The following is an 11,868-nucleotide window of genomic DNA, read 5'->3' on the forward strand; positions in this document are numbered from 1 at the left end:
CCCACAGCTCAATCCAAACAAAAAATAAATATTAGTAACGTAAAAATATTTATCTATAAAATAAAACAATACATGTCACCCTGTAAATCATAAGGAATTTGCTTCGGATGCAAATATTAAATAAAGACTATCAATTTTTTCAGAAAAATAATACTTTGACAAAGTTTTATTTAGCAAATTTTGACAAATAATAATTTTTGGTAAAGAAAATTCTAAAACTTTTATTACTTTATTTTTATAATTTTTATAAAAAAATAAAAAATATTCTATTTAGTAACTTAGTCAATAAATTTGTGAAAAAAAATATTTTCGTATAATTAATATAATATGATATAACAGAAACAATTCCTAAGAATATATATTGTTATTTATATAAAAATCTCGAGACATCTTAAATGATTACAAACAAGTCTAACTGGGATGGGACCTTTATATGTTGAAGAAGACAGTTTTTATCTTTTTATACTATTAATAAATTCATAGTAATTAAAATAGATTAAGTATAATTTATTAAAACAGTGATGTATAATAACTTTATTAAAATGGGTGTTACATATGAAAAAATAAAGTATATGGTATATTTAATTATATATGAAAACTAATACTTTTATCGTAATAAAAAAATTAAGTTAGAAAAATAAGATAGTCGATCTTTTGTAAGAATAATTTTATTAAAAATGTAATAAAATATTTTCAAAAATATTTTATGAAAAGATATCAATTTAAGATTTCATAAAAACTGTTTTTTCAGAAATTTAAAACCCCTAAATCTTAAAACTTGTAACTTTATTACACGCTCCTTTTTCTACAAGTAAAATAAAACATCCATTTATTTTTAATATTAAACTGAAAGGTAGATATTTATGTTATTATTTTAAAATTTAAAAATCTTCCTCTCTTTTAACAAAATAACGTACGAGTAATCATCTAATTTTAAAAATATATATTTAAACATAATTCGTTTGTTATCTCAATTTTTCCTGTTCCTTTTTCAAAACACGATCGTGAAAAATAATTATTAATAACTAGGGAACGTATTGATGTTGTTGTATATTGGTATTTGTATTTTTTTAATTTTGTTAAAGATTTGAGTTAACATTAATAAAAGATATATAATTAATTTATAAGATAATTATTAGATGTTAATTAAAAAAATAAAATATATACAAAAAAAGTTTTTAAAATAACAGGTTGAAAAAAGAATTTTAAAATAATGGTTTGTGACATCCTTTTTAAATAGAATCATCTACTTAATAAAATCTCACATAATCATAATAATGAGAAGCAATCAGATGGACAGAAAACGATAGAGTGTATTTGATACAGTCATCCAAGAGTATTCAGGAACATTGAAACTTAGGCATATCACAGTGCCCTAACCAGAAGGAAATTTAAACGAGAGGGACATTAAAGCCATAACAACTACTATTAAGAGCTACAGGTAACTGGTCCAAACTATGCAGCACCGCTACCACCAGCAGATCCACCTCCAGAGCTCTTTCCATCTGCTCCCACCGTAAGGTGATCATTGCAAAGTAAAGGAATCAAGGCGAGACATACACAACAAAGAGAGGGTGAGCTAGCGTAATTTAAAGTTAACATAGTATAGTAGATAAGTACTTAAATAGTTCAAGCATTTTAACATAGTGTGTGCAGAGAATCATGTTATTGCAGACAAACAGGACACCATGACTCAATTATCCGGATACATATACTAAGATCGGATTCACTGGACGCTTGCACTTGTGGTGGCCTCTACTGCTCTGCAGAGCCATTGCCAATGGGTTTCACCCTACCACGCACAAGGTTAGCCTTTAAGCATCTGAGGCCATTATCCTGCCAGAGACTAGGGCCTCCCGCTACTCTCACCACTTGGGTCAGTTTGCTCTACTTGAGACTCACTGACCCTTTAGAGTTTCGGGATGCAATCCTTACTTGAATCCATATCTTAATATATACACTACACACCACCATGAGGTCTCCCACGAGACTCATGGAATTACGCCTATCACACACCAAATTCATGTTTGTTACCATATCCAACACCTTTATCTCAAAACATCCAATTCTCATGCAATGTCTCAACCAACCAAAATCCATGCGTTATTCATGTCAACATACCAACTTTTAGTTCAGAGGATTCAAGCAACCACATATATTCACATGCTTTAGATTTGAAAGAAAAGGGGTAGATAAATAACTCACACAATTCACCCATCAGACAAAGAAAGAAAAACAGAATTGAAACCACCCGCTGCAGCAGCCTCGCTCAAGCTAGGAGTCGTCGCCCAGACGAGAGAAGTTGTCTCGCTCAGGCGACGGGCTCTCGCTTAGGCGAGCCTACAACAGTGGGTCATTGGAGAGTTTCACGATCCCTCGCTTAGGCGAGGCTGTCTCGCCTGGGCGAGCTGTGCTGTCGCTCAAAACGCAGCCCCTCGCCTGGGCGAGTGCTCGAGGCAGAACCCTGAGCGAGCTGCTGATATTCTCGCCTAGGCGAGAGGAGCTCGCCTGGGCGAGAATATCAGTTCTCCCCCACTGTTCCACACATGCAAGGCAGAAAAACGACATAGAGCAACATCCAAAATATATGCCAACCATTTTTACACGATTCAAACACCATTCAAGCACCCATAACATGGAACAGAACATAAGCATGCCACAATAACTTTAAACTTAAAAACCTAGCTCCCCTTACCTTGTTATACGCTAGCAGAAAAAAGTAGTAACCCAAGAAAAGTAGTGGAGCACAAGAGCAGGGTACGGAGCTGAAAACAGACCCACACAGAGTTGAGAAAGGGTGCTAGGGAGAAAGGGTGCTAGGGAAAACTATTAGCCTCTAAACTGGTGAAAGAGAAGGACAAGGTTGGAGTTCGACTTACCTGGAAGTACAATGTCCTTTGCTATCTCGAAACAAGGAGAGAACCTCTATGCCCTAGCAGAGCTCTTACACTAGATGAGGGGAGGGAACAAGGAGCTGCTTTCTGAAAATGGAACAGAATGAAGGGGTTAGGGGCTGGCAAGGGTATTGGGTCCCCTTATTGGGCCGGCCTTAGGCCCACGAAGGCTAGGCCCCAAAACTCAACTGAAAAGGAAAAAAGGGCTTACACGGTTAAAAATAAATTATTTATAAAATAATTCTTAAAATAATAATTAAAAATAAAAGTAAAATTATAAAATATGAAAAAAAAAATTCTTTATATATTATTATAATTCATGAAAAAAAAAATAACGTTATTATATTCTCTTCTGCAGGACTATCTCGTTTTAGTCTCCTTAAAAAATGGTTGACGTTTAGTAAATTGAGGTTTGGTCCCAATAAAGTTATTAAATAATGTTCATTTTCTCCGATAGATATAAGTGACCATATAAATTATTCTAAGTAGTATATTATGAAACTGAATATTTATCAGGAAAATGTTAGTTTCACAAAAAAATTTCTAACAAACTTTGACCAACTACTAATTTAGATAAAAAAGTATTATTTTATTACTTTATTTTGTTTAAAAAAATAAAAAATCAATCCATTTTAATTCTATTTTTATAAAAATTTTGTCAACTTTGTGAATTTTTTTTTTGTCAAAACATAATTTTTCTATTTATTAAAGCTTAAATATTTTTAGAATAGAGCGATTGACTAACTCTAATCAGGGCAAACATAGATTAATTAAGCAAAGTGAGAAACTTTTTTCGTTAAAAAAAGGCTTAGAGAGGTTAGCACCAATGCTATGCAAATAGAAGATTAGTAAGTGCTTGAGTAATTTACGTTAATCAAGCAAAAGTCTCACAAACATTGGGCATAATAAGAGACATAAATAATAGATATATATGGTCTTTGCTCACTTTCTTAGTGGTCAAATGTCTCAGAAAATCAGCACCTATTTTTCTTTTCCAATTGCGAGAATAATAAAAACCAAAGTAAAAAAAAAAAATTAAAAAAGCATAACAAAATTGTATGGTGACTCGTACGTTGTCTTGTCCCATACACTTGGAAATAGCTTCCCTTCCCTCACTCATTCCACATTGTGAACACCCCACCATTTGACGTCTGCATGGATTCCGCCGCCGCCGCCGACCAACCGCCGTAACCTCCGGCTGGCATGTCATAGTCAACCTTCACCAAGCCAAGTTCCTCCGCCGCGCCCACCGCGTTACCCGACGTTGCATTCGAAGCCATACCAAAACCACTCCCTGCAAACCCACCAACATTGCCATTATTGTTGTTGTTATTCTCCAACACAGATGAAGAAGAAGAAGAAGACCCCATGTTCATCATTCCCTGAAGCAATGCAGGGTGGTTCTGGAGGTAGCCGCCGTAGAACTGAGGATTATTGTGGAGGTAAGAAGAAACACCACTCTGCTGGTGCAACTGAAGCTGCGTTTGGATGTAACCCTGGTGTAAAGGGTCTTGGTGAGAGAAGTGAGAGCTCATGTCATGGTTTTGCAAGGTTAGCAGAGGCTGAGGTTGCTCGAACTGGTGGTGCTGCATTAGAGGGTAAGCGTGTAGCCTAGAAGAGCTTGAGGTTCCATATTGGAAGGTGGATGAGCCCAGTGCAATCATCTCTTCACGTTTTCTAGAAGATTCTAGAGCTTGAGCTTCTTTCAGACGTTTTGCAGCGCCTCCTCCTATCGGGAGAGTGTTGCTTTCGAGAATCGCTTTCACGTCATAACGGCTCATGTCAAAGTTTGTGACGGCGTTCAGACCTCTGAACTTTATCGCTGCTATGTCGTAAGCTTCTGCAGCCTCTTCCTCAGTACCTGCAACCACAAGTAATGTATATTCACTGAGACTTTTTCCTCATAAATAATTTTTCACGTTGGTTAATTTGAATATCTGATTAGTGATTTATGTGGGTGGCTTACTGAAAGTTCCCAAGTAAAGATCTTTGTTTCCTGCAACTCTACCAATCCTTGCTTGCCATCTTCCATGTTGGTGATGCCTAATCAAAGAATAATGATATTCTGCTAAGAAAATAGTAGAAAGAAAAGGAACGAATGCATGGGATGAGAGGAAGAAGAAGAAGAAGAAAAAGAAGAAGAAGAAAGCATTGCTGCTCCATTAATTTGACACCTTGTAACTCCGCGATACATTGATGCACCTCTAGAGAAACCACTACTTTTCCTGCAAAACACCACCACAATATGTCTAATAATAAGCATTTGAAAGTGTTGAAAGAATATTATGAATGCGTGTTATAAACTTTTTAACCTATTTCGATAACTATATCAGGCAGAAACTCATCATAACGAAGCCATTGTGTGTTTAAATGACTGCCACAATGAAGTTCTTAATTTAATCGCGTTCTCAGTTATCAAAAGTTTAGCAAGCGACTCTAATTAAACTATACTAGTGTGTTTGTGTAACAAAAGGGACTAGATTTAAAAATTGGTTTTACTTGTCTCCGTTATTGCACTATTGTAGACTTGTATTGTACATGTTTTATATATGCACGCTGTCTTTGAATTAGTCACCTTCTAATAGCGGCAACAAATTCTTGTCTGGTCATGTGTTTCATTTCATCCAATTCCTTCTCGTAGTTGCTAATCTGTGGAAAAAGTAAAGTAAAACCAACAAGATTTCCTTTGAATCAGAGTCTGAGAAGCATTGAGAAAGTACCATTAACTTACTGGAAAGTTGGTAGTGGTGGATGTTCCCCAGTACTTCAGTGCTGCTAAATCATAAGCCCTAGCTGCTTTCTCTTCTTTATCATATCCACCTGCCATTAAGTAACAAAAGGAAAACAACACATTTTTGTGTGGTTTGATTTTCTACCTCCATGAACTTATATAAATGAAAAGGGGTTGGAAAAAATAGACTGAAATGGAAACACTTACCCAAATAAACTGAAGAGAAGTTGGTGAGAATATGAGCAAAAGCAAAACATCAAGAGAAATGTGTTAATAGAACTCTCAACTAATAATATCACCTAATAAACTTGAAGAATAAAACTCTGAATGAATTGAAATGAACTTTAATCACCTTGGCGTCCTTTTCTTGATTGTCCTTCCCTTCTACAGCTATTATCCCAAAGGTGAGCTTCATATCTTCCAGTCCACCTATGTCTGTTTATATATATTCATTCATTTAATTAGAACAATAAATTATCACAAACCCTGCAAAAAACAGAAAAAAAAGTTGATTTAGTGAAACACAGAATGAGTATCCAACCGCGTTACTCCACGATATATGGATGTTCTCTGACCGAAAGTATCCAAAGTTCTTCTAGGTGCAGCTTCAACAGTGTTTGTACTATTTTCACCACTGGTTTCACATGTAGAATCCTTACCACTTCCCATGGATAATGTCAGCGATTGTAAGTTACTGTTAGCATTTTCTTGATACTCATTGCTCGGTGTGTCCACCACAGGGTTCTGCAGAGGCACCAAACTGTTGTTTGTGAACAGATAATCTGAATCATTTGACTGAATTTCGTTTAAAGCAGCAAGCTCTGACTGATTTTCAGACTTGCTCACTCCAAGAAAATCAGCCACTTTTGGAACCTCGTTGCTGCTATGAGTGTTAATCAGATTCCAATCTGTGGAATTAATTAAATAGCGGAAAAGAAACATTAGCAATATAGAATGAGAGACAGAAGAAGAGAGAGAAGAGAGAGAAGAGAGAGAGAGAGAGAGAGAGAGAAGGTTAATTACCATGATTTTGGAAAGGGTTTTCCATGGTTTCGTTCACCAGCCCAAGGGAAAATTGATGGTACTGAGTTGCTTGAAGATCATGGGATGATGGTAAGGAAGAATGAGTGGGAGAAAGAGGGAAAGAAAGCCAGTTGTTGTTCATTGAGCCCTTATTCACTTTGCTTTACCTTTCAACAAAATCAAAAACAGCTATAACACATTAGATATGAAGTATATATTTGCAAAAGGGAAACCAAAGATGTGGAAAATAAGAGAAGAGCAAAGAAACATATATAGGTTTACCAAGGGTTGTATTGTAGCAAGGGGTTTAAATCAATGAACACACACTTTGAATCCCCCAAGCCTTTCAACTTCCAAGCTTAAGACAATGGAAGAGGAGAAAAGGGCTAAGAAAGGAACATTTTAACATTATTTAAAGCTCTTCCCTTCTTCCTCGTTCTCTGTCCTACAAGGTATAATAGTTAAAATGGTGTGTGAGTGTGGCACCCCCTCAGCTAAGGTCGATTTTGTAGACTCTGACTCTTCTCCCACCAGTTTCCAACACTAGCAAACAAAGTTAAAATCTGCCTACAATGATTATTAAATAATTAATATCTATGTAATAAGATATTATCAGGGACACGAGTGTGTTATTAAACTATTATCCTTCAAATCCTTCAGTCTTTGACCAGAGACAATACCACCATTCTAACTGGAAAAATTACACTCTCTCTCCCTCTCTCTCCACCCACTTGGTTTATTGGAACTCTCGTCCTCGTTCTGTGAAAACAATGACTCCCAAAAGCCCAGCATTCCCACACACTACAAATCATCTCTCGGTCTCAAAATCAACGACTCTACGTAAAGTTAGACTACCGACCTCTCTCTCTCTCTTTGTGTATACAAGCCACATGAAGGAAACCAAAATAAAGATCTGAAACGGGATATTTAAACACCAGGTAGAAGATCAAGTCCATTGTAGAGAAACTCTCGAATTCGGTATATAGATTAAGAAAGAAAAACCAATCTATGGATTCCCGAGTCCTGCATGTGTTAAAGATGCATGAGTACGGTCATGCATTATTATATGGTGAAAATCCGACATATTAAAAATTAAAAGTACTGAATGAAAGAGTAAGAATTACTTTTTGTTCAAAATGAGACCAAGCTGTATTGCATATTAATATTATTTAATTTAACGTGATTCAATTCAGCAGTAATTAAGAATTATAATTTGAAGGGTTTTTTTTGTTCCCCCAAGTAAAAATCTGTTGACCACCTACTCGATTTCCTCACCCGTCAAAAGGCCACTAGCTTCAAATTAGTTTAATTTAACTTCAAACATATGCTATCATTTATCTGCACTAACACCAGAAGCTTGTATTCTGCTATTAGGTTAAGTTTCGTCCTAAAAGCCCCATTTCTAAGATAAAAACAAAGTATAAAAATATCTACCCAACCACCGTCTATGCTCAGTGCCTTAACCTGCCCGCACTCACCATCCTATGTTAGCCCTAATGCATCTTCACGTATCCGAATGAATAATAATCATTACTGAACATGGCACAAATATTTCATATTTTATGGAATGTCCAAGTTATCACTCAATAATTTATAGTATATTCAGCTAGTAGAGATAGGGAATAATATAAGTTACTACTAGCTATAGGCAAAGCTTGGATCTCGTAATATACCGCAATTACAGCACAACACACGCACACGCATATCTTTTATGAACATATACTTGGTAGCTTAAGCACAACGTTAAAATGTTAGCACTACAATTATGCACACAAATAATGATTTTTATATCTCTGATATCATGTAAATGTGGCATACAATAATATGTTGTTGAGAGGGATGAAATTAAAATGCTAGGATAATATTACATATGCATGTATTTACTTTTGATTTATGAAGATACACATAAAAGGAACATCTCGTGAGAAGGCTATAAGCTATTCTTGTGGATAATATTAAAATAACTTCGGCTGTTATATATTTTTTTCTCATAAGCTTTCTTCTTATATAAGCTATACCATGGCTATCACATCTGTTTGATGCATGGAGACAGAAGATTAAAAGCGCAGCTATATCTATAGAAAATAATATACAATTTTCAGAGCATAAACACTAATCAGTTAGTCAGTGCAAGAGCGAGGGGATCCATGCATATTTTCTATTTGTAAAACATGATTTTAATTTCTACCAAATAAATTAGAAACCTTGGACCAGACAATCTCAGATGTAATTCACCAGTTAGTCATGAGATGAATTCGAAGAATCTAAACAGAAAAATAAGATTACTATATATAACATATTGATTAATGCAGCAGCGATATTACCAACAATAACACTGAGAAGCACTGGCAGTGAAGAATAAACAATTCCAAATACCTGCCAATGTTGATGATGCACTGCTACCGCCAAATTGTTGTGCATAAACAATAGGCGATTTTGACCGAAGTGAACACAATAAGGGAGCAAAACCCCACGTCTCTCGCTGTTCCAATTTTTATACCTCAATAACTAAACCAAACCAAATCTAAAACTAGTTCTTGCAACAACGGTGAACAACACTCTCTATTCCAAACGCGAAAACTGTATTGTTTATATACCTAAACCAAGCATTTCCTTAAAGCTTGAACATGCAAGAAGACAGAAAACAATGAAGCATAAAAAAGAAAGGGAAAAGGGAATAAATAGGAATGAAAATGGAACTAAAAAGAAGAAAAAGAAGTGCATGCATTGATGATATGAGGAATCTGTTTCTTCTCTCACAGTGTGAACAGTGTTAATTGATTTTAATTTTTTTTGTCTTGAAAAATGTGGAAGAGGAAGGGAATAAATAGAGTTTAGCGAATGGAAGGAAGAAAGGGGTGCATGGTGGCGTGGTGCTGATTCGCCATTCGCCACCGGTCATACGCAGTCAACCAGAAATTAATCTGGTTGTCACGCCGTTTCAGGTTCTTGGGCCAAATTCAGAGTCAGGGGAATGTGACTGACACGTGTCCATTGTCCCTTCCTGCTTAGGGTTCTCTTTGTCTTCATGCTTTCACTTTCAAACTTTGCAGCCAAACCAGCCAATAATCCTGTTTGCATGCCTGCACTAAAAAACATGAATACCTAAAGAACTTTGACCACGTTCTCACCACCCTACCCATTACTATCCCTTCATTATTATCATCCCCACATTACCTCTATATCCTTCATATCCCTTCAACTTCACACATACATAGTCAAAAAACCAAAACATATCAGAAAACAAACAACACTGTATCTGTTCCATCTAGTAGAATCAATCTTAAGATTAATAAATATTTAGTTATTTAAATGGAGTCTCTTTTACTGATATTAAACAATTTGAGATATTTATATGTCTGTTTGGCATGATGATGATAATGTTTTTTACAAGTATTTAAAGAAGGAGTTGAGGGTAATTGGATGAAGGGTTGAAGGGCATTTAAGGAGAAAGGAGGTCACGAGGATCCATAGAAAATTTTGAGAATTTCCAAGAGATGGGAGGAAATGCCGGGAAAGTGCTCGTGTCGCCTCGAAATGAAACACTGGAAAAGGTTTATGTTTGGAGTGAGTCTCTCTTCACCTAAATTTGAACCACACAACACAACCTTAGCTTCCTAGGTAGGTTTAGGTTTGTTTCTAAAGCACAGGACTCATCAGATACCATAACCAATCAGACAAAAAACACATACCATTATAGTAAACAGTAAAATCAAATTCCCTGCATATAAGCAAACACTTCTTGTGCATGTATGTGTTTTCCTGTGGGATTCGGAAAACTGAGAAGTTTATAGGAACTTGGCTTTTGAAAAAAATAAGGGAATTAATTCAGTGCACACTCATTAAACATATACACTCAATTCTTACATCTATTTCTGAAACATGCACATCAAAATAACATGTTTTCTATTTCATTCAAAAAACATAAAAGGTTTTCTTCCATATTTCAAAATATTTTGTGTTTTGTTCCAAAATATTTCAGATGCATATGTATCTGTGACATTCACTGTTACACTTTCATCTATGAGGGTTAACGAGCTCCACACATGTGCATTATAAATATTCTCATTCTTTTAAAAATCATTTTAGCACGTTGCATCATAGGCAAAATCTATATCCACAAAGTTTTTTGTTTTTAAATAGTGTGAGAAATTTAATTAGGGTATACCATTTTGGGTATCAATTAGGATACAATAAATTAACATTAAATTAGAACATACATACAAGCATAAATTCTCATGATGTGTAAACTCGTATCATTTTCATTATATAATAGGAAAAAACATTAAAATTAATAAAATTTATGTAAGAAAATATTTATACAAATAAAAAAAAAAAAACTATAATTAAGTTCATCTACCCTAACTATAACGACACATTGTGAAAGAAACATATGGTATGTTTGACAAAATTAACTGTGGTGAAGATCCTAACTTTTAAGTTTTAAATTAATAAACAAATTTATGTGAGTGTAGATGTTTAGTAGATTAGTTGATAGATGTAAATCACTTTAAAATATTACTACATAAATGAAATGAATATTTCTAAAAATATATTACTATGTAATTACTTCTTTTGGCTTTTTAAATAATTAATTTTTTAATACTTCTTTTACCTTTTAAGATATATATATATATATATATATATATATATATATATATATATATATATATATATATATATATATATATATATATATATATATATATATATATATATAAAATTTATCAATTTAATTTTTAGAAATTTAAATTGCTTTTATTTTGTGTAATTTTATAAAACATTTGTTACTTTAATTTGTAACGTTAAATTTTTTTAATTTGCACTGTATAAAAAATTAAAAAGTAATTTTCTTTATAAAATGAAAATAGATAATGATAGGTAAAATGGAAATTCAGATTACAAAAAAATAGTCTAAAATATAAAGGATAATAGAAAAGCAAAATTAAATAAGCTATAAATTAACTAAAGTAACTTATCACTTAGAGGAAACTCTTAAATTAAGCTATTTTAAGTATTACAAACACTTTTATGTTGATCAAATTAATCATATAAACCATTGGTTAATTTATTAGTTTTATCAAAATAATCATGAAACAAAATAGTTAATAAGTTCTTTATATTTTCAAAATCCACTTTCAAAGTATTGAATATTGTAGTTGAGAAAAATGAGTGATGAGAAATTTTATCTTGACCTACTTTTAATGAGTCTCGGAAAGA

At 33.9% G+C, this 11,868-nt stretch overlaps 1 protein-coding gene and 1 long non-coding RNA gene across 2 annotated transcripts; both read right to left on the minus strand.

Annotated features, from left to right (window-relative positions):
- Window positions 1–1,250: 1,250 nt before the first annotated feature.
- Window positions 1,251–2,988, minus strand: LOC114168375 (uncharacterized). The gene is made up of 3 exons (XR_003600667.2): window positions 2,880–2,988; window positions 2,696–2,765; window positions 1,251–1,505 (listed from the first exon to the last, which is right to left on the minus strand). It is a non-coding gene; the product is annotated as an uncharacterized LOC114168375 (long non-coding RNA).
- Window positions 2,989–3,721: 733 nt separating this feature from the next.
- On the minus strand, window positions 3,722–7,124 carry LOC114168923 (AP2-like ethylene-responsive transcription factor PLT2). The gene is made up of 10 exons (XM_028053901.2): window positions 6,931–7,124; window positions 6,649–6,815; window positions 6,167–6,533; window positions 5,978–6,060; window positions 5,833–5,841; window positions 5,626–5,714; window positions 5,470–5,543; window positions 5,069–5,119; window positions 4,861–4,937; window positions 3,722–4,755 (listed from the first exon to the last, which is right to left on the minus strand). Exons 2-10 carry the CDS (start codon window positions 6,788–6,790, stop codon window positions 4,007–4,009), a joined length of 1,641 nt encoding a protein of 546 aa, XP_027909702.1. The 5' UTR covers window positions 6,791–6,815; window positions 6,931–7,124; the 3' UTR covers window positions 3,722–4,006.
- Between the last annotated feature and the right edge of the window lie 4,744 nt (window positions 7,125–11,868).

This window comes from Vigna unguiculata, chromosome 11 (assembly GCF_037176805.1).
Source record: "Vigna unguiculata cultivar grain cowpea cultivar isolate G323 ecotype 2 chromosome 11, ASM3717680v1, whole genome shotgun sequence".
NCBI lineage: Eukaryota > Viridiplantae > Streptophyta > Magnoliopsida > Fabales > Fabaceae > Vigna > Vigna unguiculata.